Source organism: Pristiophorus japonicus, unplaced genomic scaffold (assembly GCF_044704955.1).
Source record: "Pristiophorus japonicus isolate sPriJap1 unplaced genomic scaffold, sPriJap1.hap1 HAP1_SCAFFOLD_792, whole genome shotgun sequence".
NCBI lineage: Eukaryota > Metazoa > Chordata > Chondrichthyes > Pristiophoridae > Pristiophorus > Pristiophorus japonicus.
Window position 1 is genome coordinate 183,949 of NW_027254710.1, and position 17,741 is coordinate 201,689.

At 48.9% G+C, this 17,741-nt stretch overlaps 1 protein-coding gene across 2 annotated transcripts in view; it reads left to right on the forward strand.

The window, feature by feature from the left end:
- LOC139257017 (misshapen-like kinase 1) overlaps positions 1-13,324 on the forward strand; it is a 143,645-nt gene extending 130,321 nt beyond the window's left edge. For both annotated transcript variants that reach the window (XM_070874364.1, XM_070874365.1), the window contains 2 exons: positions 4,403-4,515; positions 13,173-13,324. In XM_070874364.1, the coding sequence (XP_070730465.1) occupies positions 4,403-4,515; positions 13,173-13,294 (235 nt within the window). In that variant the 3' untranslated portion in view covers positions 13,295-13,324. The remainder of the gene's footprint in view (positions 1-4,402; positions 4,516-13,172) is intronic.
- The last annotated feature ends 4,417 nt before the right edge of the window (positions 13,325-17,741 follow it).

Consider the following 17,741-nt stretch of genomic DNA (forward strand, 5'->3'; position numbering starts at 1 on the left):
TTAGGCACTTCACAGTCTTCCGGACTCGACATCGAGTTCAATAATTCCACATCATAACCTCTGCCCCTATTTTGTCGGAGGGCAGCTGTTGTTGATTCTGCTATTCCCATTTGCACCCCTTTTTATTTCTTTACTTGTCCCATTACCATCTCCTTTTCCGTCGTACAATCATCCCTTTTGTCTTTTAATCTCTCCTGCCTTCACAGGCCTTCCTTGTTCTTTGCCCCCCCGGTCCCTGCACTTGTTTAAAAAACCTGTTGCCTCTCTAAACATTTTCCAGTTCTGACGAATTAGTCATCGACCTGAAACGTTAACTCTGTTTCTCTCTCTCCGCAGATGACCTGCAGAGTATTTCCAGCATTTTCTGTTTTTAGTTCAAATTTCCAGCATCCGCAGTATCTTTCTTTTCCATTCGAATAATTTGATTTTTCAAGGCCACTAATTTATGGTTTTCAGGGGGAAATGAATGAACGGTTGGTGAAATTCGATCCTTAAACTGCGGGTTTAAATCCCAGAGATTTATTCAATACAATTGGAATTCCACTTATCCAGTCGCCATAAAGCAATGGCTTTGGCTGCAAATGGCCGGAATCTCTCAACACGAGTCCCCAAAATATCACACAGTGGCAGAAACCACAGCATTGAATTGGCCTCGCTCGCGCTACAGCCATCTCTTCTGAGAATATTTCTCTCGCTTTGGGCATTGCCCTCTTTTTCTCCCAGGGAATATTGTGCCCATGTCCGGTGTGAGTTGAGTTCATCCTACTGCTGTTAGAGTGAGGCTCCCGTCCTCCCACGGACATGGACACGATGGGCCGAATGGCCTTCCCTCTGTACTGTAAATTTTTATGATCCTATGGGACGGCAAGGCTCATGTAGCAGATGTGAGCTGTCTAACCGTTTGCCGGAGAGCATTGCAGCTACTCTCTCTCCACTTCGATGCGGAGCTTCTTCATGGCAAACGAGCCAAAGGTGGGCAACGGACACCCTCAAAGCCTCCGTGATGAAGTGCGACATCACCACCTGGGAGACCCTGGCCGAAGACCGCCCTCGGTGGAGAAAGTGCATCCGGGAGGGTGTTGAGCGCTTCGAATTTCAACGCTGCGAGCGTGAAGAGGTCAGGCGCAGGCAGCGGAAGGAGCGTGGGGCAAATCAGCCCCACACCACCGCCCTACCCCTCCCCCCCCCCCCCCGACAAATGTCTGTCCCACCTGTAACAGGGTCTGTGGCTCTCATGTTGGACTGTTCAGCCACCAAAGAACTCACTTTAGGAGCGGAAGCACGTTTTCCTCGATTCCGAGGGACTGCTTCTGATGACTTCAATTTGGATCATTTTTCTCGTTCCAGTAACCTCGCTTGTTGGGTACATCCAAAAGATAAGAAAGCGAATTTATGCCTTTTGGTCCGTAGTTTCTTCAACAGAACATGGGGTGGGTGCAGAGTGGTAGCAAGTTTGGGGTGTTGCGGCGACGATGTTTTCAAGTTTCATCCGAGCTTTACTTAACACGCAGTCGTTGCGTGCCGTCTGCCGCTCGCCTCGCCTCCGTGCACTTTTCCGGTTTTTGCCAGTCGACCAGGTGGCTGTTGTGTTTTGTGATTGAATGGCCGCAGACAAGCGGGTTGAAACAGATCGATAATTCGTTGTCGTCTTTTCTTTTCGCTCGTGCCAGAGGATGATGTGTCCCACGCGGTTTAAATCAGGATTTCGGGCCTCATGTTCATTCAATGGTCCGTGTGATCCCCTGAACTGGTTTTCGATCACCTGCGCGGGTCGGAGAGGCCTGTTCCAGAGTCATTTTTCCCTTATTGGCCCTGGGTTTTTTTGTGCCTCCCAGGAGATTGCGTCACTGTGGGAGGAGGTGTAAGAATTGTTTAGTCACGATGTTCTAGCTATCGTGGTGCGGGGCAGTCTTGGTGGAGCAGCTCGTCTTTTCCTGCCCTTCAATTTTGTGTGTTTGTATTCTAGTAGGTTCATCGGGAGCGAAGCACAGCTGCAGATATAGGCATTGCCCATGTGCGGTGTGATTTGAGTTCATCCTACTGCCATTGGAGCGAGGCTCTTGCCCTCCCACGGACACGATGGGCCGAATGGCCTCCCTCTGTGCTGTAAATTTCTATGATTCTATCGGACGGCAAGGCCCAGTTAGCAGATGTGAGCTGCCTAACTGTTTGCCAGAGAGCAGTGCAGCGACTCTGTCTCCACGTTTCTCTCTCCAGTCGGTTGTTCTGCTGTTGGTGGGCTGGGAACACGAATTGATTCAGTTATCTGAAAAGCACAGAAGCGTTTTCCGGTGCTGCGTCTGCATTCCCCCTCCTGCCATAGTTCAGGGTTGGCCACACTGCAATAAAACCCGAAAACGTTGGAAATACTCAGCGGCGTCTGTGGGGAGACAAACGGAATGAATGCTGCCGGCCGATGGCATTTTGTCAGAACTGGACAAAGTTTTACGAGATGTAACGGTTTTGTAAGCGATTACAGAGGCAGGGAAGTGGGGGTGGGGGAGGAAGGAACAAAAGGGGGGGAAGGTCTGTGATACGGTGGAGGGCAGGGGAGATTAAATGCCAAAAGGGGGTAGCAATGGGCCAAGTAAGAGCTGCTGTTACCCGATTAGAATGCTGACATACCGACTAATCTAGAGAGTGTGGATCGCTCCAACGAGCAGTGATGAAGCTTGTCTGGGAAAATGAGTATTTTACCGCAGGCTTTGTTGCACCTGTATCCAGGGGTTTTGAGGATTCACTGACAGCGTAGCCTCAGAGAGCTGTGGAAGCCGGGACATTGAATAAATTTAAGACAGAAATAGACAGTTTCTTAAACGATAAGGGGATAAGGGGTTATAGGGAGCAGGCAGAGAAATGGAGTTGAGTCCATGATTAGATCAGCCATGATCGTATTAAATGGCGGAGCAGGCTCGAGGGGCCGCACTCCTGCTCCTATTTCTTATGTTCTTATTGTGTTAGCCAGTAGTAGTACCTGCAGTTTGAGGAGGAAAAGCAACCTGTTTAAGTAGCAGCAATTGTCTTGACTTCATCTATGCTCCTTGGCTGTTCAGAATGAATCTAGTGATAAGTGTCTACGACTGGAGAAATCAGTAATTTAGCAGAGGCAGAGCATTCAGAGACAGAGACTATTGCTGTCTTTTAGAATCCCAACTTCTAAGGTAACAGTGCTATTAGTCTATCTCTTCAGAGCCCTCAATCTCTGAACAATTTGCCTTCAGAACATCAGCGCAGACTGAGATTGAGCGCTGTGGGTAGCCCCTTGACTGGGAAGATGTGATTAACTGCTGCTGTCCATCGCCCAGCTAATGTCTACACGTTGGCATTGGAACAGGTTGTTGGTGGATGGTCTGTGAAGCTGGGAGATGAATGAATAGAAAAAATGCTTCAATGTGGATCTCTACTTTGAGGAAAATGTATACTGTTTGATCAACTCGCCTTCAAATGCTGACTCCACACATTTAACCTACTTGTTCGAGTCCCACGTCAGACCCGAGCACACAATCCCGGCTGACGCTCCCAGTGCAGTGCTGCTATCTTTCAATTCTGGCAGAGTCGTGTGATTACCACGTTGCTGGGCTGTATACTTTTATGGATAAGCCGTCATACCGAGGACTTGTCTGCGCTCTCAGCTGGACGTAAAAAAATCTCTCTACCATTTCGAAGAGGAGTCAGCGGAGTTCTCTCCAGTGTCCTGGTCAATATTTATCCCTCAACCAACATCACTATTTTTTTTATTAAAAAAAAAGATAATCTGGTCATTTATCTCATTGCTGTTTGTGGGATCTTGCTGTGCACATATTGGGTGCTACGTTTCCCTATGTTACAACAGTGACTACACTTCAAAAGCACTTGATTGACTAAAGTGCTTTGGGATATCCAGAACACCCTTATCCAGAACCACCCCTTGTCCGGCACCATTCCTGGCCACCGGGTGGCACATGTACAGAACTCCGACATGAACAAATTGAAGTCCTTCCTCGCTGCTGACTCCCGCAATCGCTGGCCTAACCCCGCTATCCACAGCCCCTCCCCCCCCCCCCCCCCAATGATCTCTCTGCCACACTCCCAGCCCCAAGCTAGCCAGCACTGATATCCCCTTGCTCAGTACCTGTACCATCCAGTTTAACTTGACCACCCCTCGTCCAGAAAAATCCCTTGCCCAGAACAGGCCAGGTCCAGAGGGTTCCGGATAAGGGAGATTTAACCTGTACCAGGCAAATGTGCAGTGCAGAATTTACTCAATGGCCGCTTCTCTATCCTGTATTGTGCAGTTTCCTGCTGGGTAGTTTGTGCCATTCTTAACCTTTCATTAAAATTAAATGTTGAATCAATTATGCAAACTGTGGGATGTCTTGTCACCAAAATGGCTCCTGACTTGAATGACCTTCTTCGGTTACAGCAATCCAGACTTGCGTAGGATTGAGCCAGGATGGGAAAGAGCGGAGAGTCTCCCACAGATTGGCCCCCACCGGGTACTTGGGACTGGTTCTATGGAGCGCAACAGAATTACAAGTATGTTGGCTGATTTATAGTACTGTTTAAGACATTAAATAAGTTTAGGAACAGACTTTGAAGCTGATTAGCATATAGCTTAGATCCTGTTGACAACACAACAAATTTGCCTCATTACATATTCATTACCTTTGTGCAGTAAACTATTTGATGCAATTATATAGGACAATTATATAGACCACACCTGGAGTTTTGTGTACAGTTTTGGTCTCCTTACCCAAGGAAGGAGATTCTTGCCTCTGGGGATGCGACAAGGATTCGCGAGATTGATTCCTGGCATGTGTGGGTTGTCCTATGAGGAGAGATTAAGTAGCATGGATCTATACTCGAATTTAGACAAATGAGAGTTGATCTCATTGAAAAGTATAAAATTCTTAGACGGCTTGACAGGGTCGATGCTGAGAGGCTGTATCTCCTGGCTGGAGAGTTTAGAACTAGGGGACATCATCTCCGCATACAGGGTTTAGAACAGAAATGAGAAGTTCATCACTGAGGGTTGTGAATCTTTGGAGTTCTCCACCCCAGTAGGCTGTAGATGCTCAGTTTTTCAGTATATTCAAGACTGAGATTTCTAGATTTTTGGGCGCTAAGGAAATCAAGGGATATGGGGATCAGGCGGTAAATTGTTGAGGTCGATGAACAGCCATGATCTTATTGAATGGCGGAGCAGGCTCGAGGAGCCATATGGCCTACTCCTGCTCCTAATTCTTAAGTTCTTGTGAAACTGGATGCATCTAAGTTGGAATTTGGATCGTTGATGGCCACATTAGGATAGATCCCATGTTGAGGCTGATCAGAGACATGCAAAGTCTGCCAATAAACAGACCATCCTCCAACGCTCTTTCCCCTTCTTCCCAGCCTGTTTGTACTTTTCCCTCCTTTACCTACCATTTCTCCCCCCATGTACTGAAATGAAGAAATGTGTGTGGATTATGTGCATGCAAAGCTCGAGGCTAATGCGCCAATCAGTGTGACCTTGGCTCAATGGGTCGCACTCTCAGTTCTGCCAGAAAGTTGTGATTTCGAACCTGAGCCCCCAATCTAGACACACGCCCAGTGCAGTAGAGGGATTGCCGCATTGTTGGAGGTGCCATATTTTCGATGAGATGTTAAAGCAAGGCTCTTCCCGCCTGTTCAGATGGGTATAAAAGACCCCATGGTACCATTGGAAGAAGAGTAGGGGAGTTCTCCTGCTGTCCTGCCCAACATTCCTCCTTCAATCAACGCCATCAAACAAATGATATTGCAATATGTAGGCAGTGTGCAAATTGGCTGCCATGTTTGCCTATAAAACAATAGAATATATAGTACAGAAACAGGCCATTCGGCCCCACTCGTATGTGCTGGTGTTTGTACATCGCACGAGTCTCCTCCCATTCCATCTGCCTCATCTCCGCCTTTTGGCATATCTTTCTATTCCCTTCGGCTCATCGCCGAGAGCACGCAGTAAACGTTCTTGTAAAACAGGACTGAAGAGCCCCTTTTGGTTGCGGTATAACTCAAGTGCTGATTTATAATGTCTGCATTTTGCACGTGTTCTGTGGTACCAGGGCGCTGTGGTTTCTTTGTTAGTGCGTGGGCAGACAGCAGGAGCGGCGAGAGACTGTGGAGGGATGTGATCGGGGCCCAGAGGAGGCGTGAATTCAGGGCCCGGGGAGCACGGGCCAGCCCATACGGCGATTATGTGTGCGCACTAGGTCTGTGCAGCAGAGCAGGTCTCCAGTCGTCTTGGTCAATCCTTGCCACTGGACCAAGACCTAGCTCTGTCAAGCCCATGTGGTGGCTGGTGTGCCTTTTTTGGCGTGGAAGCAAGTCATCCTCGTTTCGAGGGACCGCCTATGACTGACTGACTGCAGAAACACAAGCGCAGGCAGCAGAAAGAGCGTGCGGCAAACCAGTCCCACCCACCCTTTCCCTCAACGACTATCTTGTCCCACCTCTGACAGGGATCGTGGTCCTTGTATTGGACTGTTCAGCCACCTAAGGACTCATTTTTAGAGTGGAAGCAAGTCTTCCTCGACTCCGAGAGACTGCCTATGATGACTCTTCCCTTTTCTCTCGTGTACTCATCTAGTTTCCTGTTTGAAAGCATCTTAACGGATTTACATCAACCACTTTCTATGGTAGCAAGTTTCACCTCCTTACCACTGAGTAAAGACCTTTCTCTCTCTTCCTCTATTGGATTTATTAGAAAGTAGCTTGTATTTGAGTCCTAGTTTTCTCTCCACGTCTACCCTGTCCAACCCATAATTTTAAAGACCTCCATCAGTCACACCTAAGTTTTCTCTTTTCGAAAGAAAAAAAATCCCAGCTTGTTCAATCTTTCCTGATAGCTGTATTCATATAATCATCATTGGCAGTCCCTTGGAATCGAGGAAGACTTGCCTCCACTCCTGAAGTGAGTTCTTTGGTGGCTGAACAGTCCAATACGAGAGCTACAGACTCTGTCACAGGTGGGACAGATAGTCGTTGAGGGAAGGAGTGGGTGGGACTGGTTTGCCGCACACTCTTTCCGCTGTCTGCGCTTGATTTCTGCATGCTCTCGCCGTTGAGACTCTAGGTGCTCAGCGCCCTCTCGGATACGCTTCCTCCACTTAGGGCGGTCTTGGGCCTGGGACTCCCAGGTGTCGGTGGGGATGTTGCACTTTATCAACGAGGCTTTAAGGGTACCCTTGTAGCCTTTCTGCTGCCCACCTTTGGCTCGTTTGCCGTGAAGGAGCTCCGAATAGAGCACTTGCTTTGGGAGTCTCATGTCTGGCACACGGAATATGTGGCCTGCCCAGTGGAGCTGATCGAGTGTGGTCAGTGCTTCAATGCTGGGGATGTTGGCCTGAATGATGACGCTAACGTTGCGTCAGTCCTCCTAGGGGATTTGTAGGATCTTGTGGAGACATCGTTGGTGATATTTCTCCAGCATCTTGAGGTGTCTACTGTACATGGTCCATGTCTCTGAGCCATACTAGAGGGCGGGTATTACTACAGCCCTGTAGACCATGAGCTTGATGGCAGTTTTGAGAGCCTGATCTTCAAACACTCTTTTCCTCAGGCAGCTGAAGGCTGCACTGCAGTGCAATCATATAATAACATGATAATAGAATAGTTACTCAAAGATGTATTAGAAAAACATTTAAAAAACAAAATTATAATGGAGCATTCGACACGGATTTCAAAAGGGGCGGTTATGCTTGACCAACCTTACTGAATTCTTTGAAGAAGTAACAAAAACAACAACTTGGATTTATGCAACATCTTTAACATGGGTTAGCGCCTGGCCTGGGTTTTTAAAATCTTTTTCGCATGGCTCCGGTTGGGGTGGAGTGCCGAATGTTGCGGTGCAGGGAGGGGGCGGGTTATTGCAGTTGTGTTGGGCCGAGTGCTCTTTACCTTTCCGCCATTGTTCATTGTTCATAGGTTTATATGTAACCTTCAGGGCTACTGACCAAGGGCCGTGCGACTTTGTTGGCCGGCGCGGACGCGATGGGCCGAGATGGCCTCCTTCTACCCTGTAGATTTCTGTGTTTCTAACATAGTAAAACACCCCAAGGCACTTCACAAGGAGTGTTATCAGACAATATTTGACACTGAACCACAGAAGGCGATTTTAGGGCCGAGCTTGGTCAAAGAAGTAGGTTTTAAGGAGCATCTTAAAGGAGGACAGAGAGGTTTCGGGAGGAAATTCCAGAGCTTGGGCAGCTGAAGGCACAGCCACCAATGGTGGAGCGATTAAAATTTGGGATGATCAAGAGAGCAGAATTGGAGGAGCACAGATATGAGGGTTGTAGGGCTGGAGATCAGAGAAATCTATAATCTCCAGCCCTACAACCCATGGAGAGTTTTGAAAATCAGGATGAGAATTCTGAGAGAAAGAGTAATGCAGCAGGTAATATATTTGTATTTCCAAAAGACCTTCGATAAAGCACCAGATTGTAGACTCATGGCTAAGGTCAGAGCATATGGAGTTAGGGGACGGGTCGCAGAATGTATAGCAAGCTGGCTGCAGAATAGAAAACGGAGAGTCGGGGTCAAGGGCAGCTACTCAGACTGGCAAAGGATAGTAAGTGGTGTTCCACAGTGATCGGTGCTGGGAGCAATGTTCTTCACCATTTACATTAATGATTTGGACTCTGGCAGCGAGTGTGCAATTTCTAAATGTGTAGATGGCACCAAATTGGAGGGGTGTAGTTAATACACAGGAGGCCTGCAACAAAATACAGGAAGGCATTAGTAAACTTGCATCTAATTGGCAAATTAATTTCAATATAGATAAGTATGGGGCTCTGCATTTTGGTTGGAAGCATAAAAGAGGCCACACTGCTTGGATAATAAGAGTCAAAATGGGGTAGATGAGCGAAGGGATCTAGACGTACACAAATCATTAAAATTAGCGACGGGGCATAATAAGGCCATTTTAAAAAAGCAAACCAAGCACTGGGCTTCATTGCTAGAGGGATAGAATTGAGGCCATGTTGAACTTGTATAGAATCTTAGTTAGACTACACTCTGGAGTACTGCACACAGTTCTGGTCTCCATATTCTAAGAAGGGATATAGAGGCACTGGAGAAGGTGCAGAAAAGATTTTCAAGGATGATACCAGATCAGAGAGGTTGCAAGTATCGGGAAAGACTGGCCAGGCTGTGGCTCTTCTCTCTACAAAGGAGAAGGCTGAGTCTTCCATTATTTAAGATAATGGAAGGGTTTGATTGGATAGACATGGAATTTTTTTCCTTTTTTTTTAGAGAGCAAAACTAGAGGCTATAAATAGAAGATCGTCATGAATAAATTCAACAGGGAATTCATGAGAAACTAATTTACCCAGAGAGTGGTTGGAATGTGGAACTCGCTATCACATGGAATAGTTGAGGCAAATAGCATTTAAGGTGAAGCTTGATAAGTGTACGCAAGTACACGAGGGAGAAATGAATAGAAAGATAGGTGGTATTGTGAGATGAAGAGGGGTGGGAGGAGACTCGTGTGGAGCATAAACACCGGAAGGAGGAGAACCTGCCGGGAGATCTGGTTTTTGCCTCTCCCAGGAGATGACATGGCTCCAGTTGGAGTGTCGATGTTTTTAGTACAAGGGGTGTTGCAGTGGTGTGGGGCGGACTGATTGGGCTGGGTGCTCTTTGCCTTTCCGTCATTGTTCATGGGTTTGTATGTAACCTTTCGGGCTGCTGACGAAGGGCCATGCGGCTCTTTGTCGGCAGGCACAGACACGATGGGCTGAAATGGTGGCCTCCTGCGCTGTAAATTTCTGTGTTTCTATGAGATGCCGTAATCGTGACCATCTTGGAAAAAAGGGGACAAGTCTCCCTGCGGTCGGCCACTGGGAAAGTCATTGCAATAATCCTCCTCCAATCGTCTACTCCCCATGGGCTGAAGAGCTCCTTCCAGAGTCGCAATGTGGATTCTGTCCACCAAGGGGTACAATGGACATGATCTTCACAGCACGACAACTACAAGAGAAATGCAGGGAACAGCATCAACCCTTGTACCTGGCCACCTTCGACCTCACAAAGGCCTTTGACACTGTCACTCATAAGGTGTCGGCTACCCCCAAAGGTTTGTCACCATCCTCCGTCTGCTCCACAATGACCACCAAGCTGTGATCCTGTCCAACAGATCCACCACAGACCCAATCCACGTTCAGACCGGGGTCAAGCAGGGCTGCATCATCGCGCCAACGCTCTTCTCGATCTTCCTCGCTGCAATGCTTCATCTCGCTCTCAACAAGCTCCCCACTGGAGTGGAACTAAACTATAGAACCAATAGGAACCTGTTCAACCTTCGCCGCCTCCAGACTAGATTCAAGGTCGTCCCATCCTCTGTCATCAAGCTACAGTATGCGGGCGACACTTGCGCCTACGCACACTCAGAGGCCGAACTGCAAGTCATCGTCAACACCTTCACCGAGGCGTGCAAAAGCATGGGCCTTACACTAAACATCCTCCACCAACCTGACCCCGCCACACAGCACTGCCCCCCCCCCCGGTCATCAAAATCCACGGCGCAGCATTGGACAACGTGGACCATTTTCTATACCTCGGGAGCCTACTTATCAGCAAGGGAGGACATCAATGTCGAGGTCCAACACCATCTCCAGTGTACCAATGCAGCTTTTAATCGCCTGAGAAAGTGTTTGAAGACAAGCACCTCAAATCTGGACCCAAGCTTATGGTCTACAGGGCAGTAGTGATACCTGCCCTCGTATATGGCTGAGGCGTGGACCATATACAGCAGACATCTCAAAGCGCTGGAGAAGTACCACCAACGCTGCCTCTGCAAGATCCTAATTGGCTGTGCAGTGTTTTGGGACATGCCGAGGATGTGAAAAACCCGATCGCTGTTGATTTTCCTCCATCAATCGTACAACCTTCATTTTATGGGGATTGTGCTGTTATTTGGATCAAGTGGCTAACAAGGAAAATTAGGGATCATGTTAAATCCAAGGAAGAGACATATAAATTGGCCAGAAAAAGCAGCAAACCTGAGGACTGGAAGAAATTTAGAATTCAACAGAAGAGGACAAAGAGGTTAATTAAGGCAGGGGGAGGAATAGAGTATGAGAGTAAGCCTGCAGGGAACATAAAAACTGACTGCAAAAGCTTCTGCAGCTATGTGAATAGAAAAAGATTAGTGAAGACAAATGTAGGTCTCTTGCAGTCAAAATCAGGTGAATTTATAATGGGGAACAAAGAAATGGCAGACCAATTGAACAAATATTTTGGTTCTGTCTTCACTAAGGAAGACACAAATAACCTTCCGGAGATACTAGGGGACTGAGGGTCTAGCGAGAAGGATGAACTGAAGGAAATCCTTATTAGTCAGGAAATTGGTAGGGAAATTAATGGTATTGAAGGCCGATAAATCCCCAGGGCCTGATAGTCTGCATCCGAGAGTACTTAACTGGCCCTAGAAATAGTGGATGCATTGGTGATCATTTTCCAGCAGTCTTATCAACTCTGGATCAGTTCCTGTGGACTGGAGGGGAGCTAATGCAACACCACTTTTTAAGAAAGGAGGGAAAGAGAAAACTGGTAATTATAGACCGGTTAGCCTGACATCAGTAGTGGGGAAAATGTTGGAATCAATTATGAAGGATGAAATAGCGCATTTGGAAAGCAGTGACAGGATCGGTCCAAGTCGGCATGGATTTATGAAAGGGAAATCATGCTTGACAAATCTTCTAGAATTTTTTGAGGAGGTAACTGGTAGAGTGGACAGGGGAGAACCAATGGATGTGGTGTATTTGGACTTTCAAAAGGCTTTTGACAAGGTCCCACACGAGATTGGTATGCAAGATTAAAGCACATGGTATTGGGGGTAATGTATTGAAGTGGATAGAGAACTGGTTGGCAGACAAAGTAGAGAGTCGGGATAAACGGGTCCTTTTCAGAATGGCAGGCAGTGACGAGTGGGGTGCCGCAGGGCTCGGTGCTGGGACCCCAGCTATTTACAATATACATCAATGATTTAGATGAAGGAATTGAGTGTAATATCTCCAAGTTTGCAGATGACACTAAACTGGGTGGCAGTGTGAGCTGTGAGGAGGATGCTAAGATGCTGCAGGGTGACTTGGATAGGTTAGGTGAGTGGGCAAATGCATGGCAGATGCAGTATAATGTGGATAAATGTGAGATTATCCACTTTGGTGACAAAAACACAAAGGCAGAATATTATCTGAATGGCAGCAGATTAGGAAAAGGGGAGGTGCAACGAGACCTGGGTGTCACGGTTCATCAGTCATTAAAAGTTGGCATGCAGGTAGAGTAGGCGGTGAAGAAGGCAAATGGCATGTTGGCCTTCATAGCTAGGGGATTTGAGTATAGGAGCAGGGAGGTCTTACTGCAGTTGTACAGGGCCCTGGTGAGGCCTCACCTGGAATATTGTGTTCAGTTTTGGTCTCCTAATCTGAGGAAGGACGTTCTTGCTATTGAGGGAGTGCAGCGAAGGTTCACCAGACTGATTCCCAGGATGGCGGGACTGATATATGAGGAGAGACTGGATCGATTGGGCCTGTATTCACTGGAGTTTAGAAGGATAAGAAGGATCTCATAGAAACATATAAAATTCTGATGGGGCTGGGCAGGTTAGATGCAGGAAGAATGTTCCCAATGTTGGGGGAAGTCCAGAACCAGGGGACACAGTCTAAGAATATGGGTTAAGCCATTTAGGACTAAGATGAGGAGAAACTTCTTCACTCAGAGTTGTTAACCTGTGGAATCCTCTGCCGCAGAGAGTTGTTGATGCCAGTTCATTGGATACATTCAAGAGGGAGTTAGATATGGTCCTTACGGCTAAAGGGATCAAGGGTATGGAGAGAAAGCAGGAAAGGGGTACTGAGGTGATGATCAGCCATGATCTTATTGAATGGTGGTGCAGTCTCGAAGGACCGAATGACCTATTCCTGCACCTATTTTCTATGTTTCTAAGTGGACCCAAAGCATGCAACTGAAGGGATGATTGGTTGACTTGAGATGGGACAAGTGAAGAGTTAACATAAGCACAAAAGTATGAGGAATGTTTAAAACCTAGTTGCAGGCTCAGTTCGAAATTATCGTTTGAGGGATAAACATTGAAGGCTTATCTTGACTCTAATGAACTGTTGCTATTCATTTGGTTTGCAGTTGTTAATCAGATGCCTTTCCCCCCCCCCCAGCTTCCTCTCAGCCTGAAGGGTCACCGGTCCTTTCGCAGGATGTGAACCGGGGAAAGCCGGAGGAGATACGGACCACCTCGCGACCCGGCAGACCTGCAGTAAGTGTGAACACTCTTGACTAACGCAGGAGGCTGAAACAGTGAATGAGTGACATTGTGGGATCTTCAAAGCTCTGTGGGTGGGAGAGGTGTTGGGGAACAAGGCTTTCAGCTGAAGGAGCAATGTAACCTGAACAGTAACTGCATAATGTGATATTACTGAGCATGTGCCACTTCTAATTTGGCCATCTTCTGTTTTTTTTAACCAATATTGGCTATTGTGGGCAGATGTTTGGAGAAAATTCAGACAGTCCATTGGCCTTTTAAGAATTGGACCGCCACTTGAACATGTGATCTGACCGCCCTCCATTGGGTTGAATTCTGCCATTAAAGAAAGAAAGACATGCATTTCTGTAGCGTATTTCGCGATCTCGGGATATACAAAGCACTTTACAGCCAATGAAGTACTATTGAAGTGTAGTCACTGTTGTAATGTGGGAAAGGCAGCAAGGTTCCACAAACAGCCATTTAGTAACGGCCAGATAATCTGTTTTGGTGATGTTGATTAAGGGATAAATATTGCCTAGGACTCCAGCGAGAACTCCCCTGCTCTTTTTAGAAATAGTGTCCTCTATTACGTCCACCTGAGTGAGCAGACGGAGCCTTGGTTTAACGTCTCCTCCGAAAAACAGCACCTCCAACAGTGCAACGCTCCCTCATTACAGCACTGTGTCAGCATAGTTTTTTTTCTGTACTCAAGTCGCTGGATTTGGACTTCAACCCACAAACTTCTGACTCCGAGGCCAGAGTGCTACCCACTCAGTCACGGCTGACACTGCCCCCTGGCAGGGTTCGTTTCAACCACTGTGCCCGTTTGGCAAGTGCCACTGTGAATGCTCGAATAATGACACATGTCACTGGGTTTAAACGAGAGAAACCGTCTCGGCTCTGTTCCAGATGGCCACCGCCCCACAGAGGGATGGAGTCGAGGACACTCGTGTCGAAGGCAGAGTCTCGGTTAAGGAGATCTTCGAAGTGCTCCTTCCAGCGGGTCCTGACTGCCTCGGTGTCCTTGATGAGTGCCTCCCCGTTCTTGACCAGCAATGGGGTGGGGCCTTAAGTGCTTGGGCCGTAGGTGGACTGAACTGTGGTCAGCTGCTGGATCTCCTGTGCTTTCTCCACCCCCCATTAATTCCTTAGGTCGTGGGTTTTTTGTTGGACCTTGGCCTTCAGCCGCCTGTAGAGCTGCCGAGCTGCTTTGCTGCTCCCGAGTTGGGTTGCTGCTTTAGGTTCCGAAATGCCAGTCAATGCAGCACTCCTTCAGTACTGCGCTGGAGTGCCCACTCCGATTATGTTCTCAATTGAAACCACAATCTTCTGGCTCAGAAGAAAGTGTGCTACCACCTTAGATGCCAAGAATTGACACTGAATTGGCCGTCTGACTCGGGCAGCTGGCTCAAGAAATGGTAGGGAGGGGAAATAACACTGATGTTGTAGGATGCACAGGCTTTTTGGGGCATGGCATAGAGAGAATTACCCTGCTGTGTCGTGTTGTGTCGGCCCACGGATTGCCTGAAGGGGCAGTGCAGGAGAGTGGTCCGTTCTCTAGCGCCAGTGCCTCACCTTGGCGAGCATAACGTTTATTAAAGCATTACAGGTTCTAAATGGAATGATTGGGATCTGCCCAGCGGCACAAGCACCCCACGGCTCCTTTCAAAGGGCTTGTCAAATGTCCTCTGTCAAATACCTCCTCACTGATGGATAAGTAAAGCCCATGGTATCAAACATATAACGATCCAGTGCAAGGTCTGTGAAACGATAAGTAGATCTGTCAGCAGCCAGTGTAGTCACCCATAAGCCTTCCACTAAATTGACTGACTTAAATTGAATGCCGTGGGCTGAGAGATGGCTTCCTGCTCGTCTGCGTCCTGTGGGTAGAGGAGTTCGGGACTTGGCCGGACAAAGAGCTGACTCCTCACTTCACTTACTTGTCTGTGTATTCTTCAGATTACACACAGCGCTGCTTTACTTGGTTGAAGAGCTGTTTTCTTCTTCTTTTGCTCTTCGCTCTCATAAATGGGCAGGGGATTTATTCATCACCTCCTCCGCAGGTCAGTAAAGCCTCAAGGGTTCGGCATTCTTTTTCGAAACAACACCAGGCCCGTGTTCCCTCGAGTAAAGAAGATTAAGGGGTGATCTAATCACGTGTGTTAAGACGATTAAAGGATTAGATGGGGTAGGTGAAGAGAAACTATTTTCTCTGGGTAGGGGGAAGTCCAGAACAAGGGGACATGATCTCAAGCTTTAGAGCCAGGGATGTCAAGAAGCACTTCTTTACACAGAGAGCAGTGGAAATCGGGAACTCTTTCCCCCCACCCCCCAAAAAAGCTATAGTGGCTGGGGGGGTCAATTGAAAATGTCAAAACAAAGATTGATAGATTTTTGTTCAGCAAGGGTATTGAGGGTTACAGAATTGAGCTGTGTAGAGGGAGCTAAGGTACAGATCAGCCATGGTCTAATTGAATGACTGACATACTCGAGGGGCTGAATGGCCGCCTCCTGTTCCTCGAAATACGAACATACGAAAGTGACGGACAGGAGAATACCAACTTGTCCATCTACCCTGTAATACTGTCTTTAAGCAACACAGGAAAAGCTCTGATGGTTTACAAGTGTCCTATAGACAGGTAAGATGTGCCTGTGCCCCCACCCCCTGCATACATCTGAGAGACTGGGACCTCTGGTCACGTTGCTGATCTGTTGCCTGAGCAAGGCTGATCTGCAGCACCTCAAGATGTCGGTGATTGACCAGCTCGATGGTGACCCCTGCAGAAGTTGACCTGCCACTACAGGCTGAAATTCGTCCTGCTGCTCCACATAACCTTGCACGTCTGTACTCTTAAGAGCTAGCAAATCTTGGCTAGCCCAGCAGCAGAAAATGCAGCAGTGCATAATGCCACTAAGCTGTGTGCTGTTGGCTTTTCAAATCCAGCGGTACCGACGGCACAGACTTCCAGATACCGAGAAACTGTCTCATTTACATGACCTTTACAGAATTTGAATTTTGCCTAACAGCAGAGGTGTTAGTAAAGAATTGATGTGGTGCTGCAGTTTTCAGTCCATATGCTTTCATTCCCAGCAGCATCACAGATTGCAGTGACTGATCTCTAACCCCTTGGAGCGAGCTATCCTCCGCCAAAATAACTTGAAATACAAACGTCAAGCGCTGGGTCTTCGCAGCAGGTCTGTTTAGAATTTGAAAGTTTTAACCAGCTGTGATGAAGGGACTGAAGTGCTAGTTGTCCCAGATGCACGCTGGCCTGCTTCGTACTTCTAGCCTTTTCTCTTGTCAGATTTCCAGAATGCGCAGTTTATTTTCTGCTCGTCGCTCCCACTCGCCCTCTGACGCCACATTACGTTGGCATTCTTTGCCAAAACAATGAGTGTCGGCAGGCAGGACAAGTGGGCATTACCTCCTCTCCTCCTCTTTTGATCACGTGTGGACTTCCAATGGTCAGGAAAGGGATCCCTGGAATATAGGGCCCAAGTTTCGAGCCGCGCCTAGAACGGCGCAGTCCCGACCTGGACGGCCGTTTTTCACGCCACAAAGTGCGCCTAAAAAAAACCTTGAGATTCTCCACCTCCCTGCAGGTCCTCTGGCCCTCGGCGCAGCGCAGCAGGAGCTGTAGGGGGTGGAGCCAGGTCCCTGCGCTGAAAACAGTGCCGGGACCTCTGCACATGCGCGCTACAGTGGGCACGCATGTTCAGCAGCTCCAAGCGCCCAAAACTGTGTGGGAGGGGCCTGAAGCACGCAGCCCCTAGCCCTGGCCGAATGGCCTCAGTCAGGCGGCGTGCATAAGGCTCCTCCCATGGCCAGCTCCTGCTTCCACCCGACCCGACTCGACTCCTGTTTCCCGCCTCTGGACCGGACCCGACACCCGCTCCCCCCCCCCAACCTCCGCCTCCGGACCCGACTCCCGCTCCCCCCCCCTCCCCCGCCGCCCCCCGCCGCCCCCGGACTGGACCCGACCTGACCTCCCTCCCTCCCTCCCTCCCCTCCCTCCCTCCCTCCCCTCCCTCCCTCCCCTCCCTCCCTCCCTCCCTCCCCTCCCTCCTCCCTCCCTCCCCTCCCTCCCTCCCTCCCTCCCCCGACCCGAACCGAACCGATTCCCCTCCCACCAGCCCCCCCGACCCGACCCAACGCCACCTACCTGTAAATCTGGCGCTGGGGACGGGCTCTGCCCGAAGTCTCGGGCCCAGCCCGTTCAGCCTCCCCCCCCCCCCCCAATCTCCTCCCCCCCCCCTTCTCCCCATCCCTCCTCCCCCTTCTCCCCCATCCCTCCCCCCTTCTCCCCCATCCCTCCCCCTTCTCCCCCATTTCTCCCCCATCCCTCCCCCCCTTCTCCCTCATCCCTCCCCCCCTTCTCCCTCATCCCTCCCCCCTTCTCCCTCATCCCTCCCCCCCTTCTCCCCCATCCCTCCCTCCCTCCCCCCCCCCTTCTCCCCCATCCCTCCCCCCCTTCTCCCACCC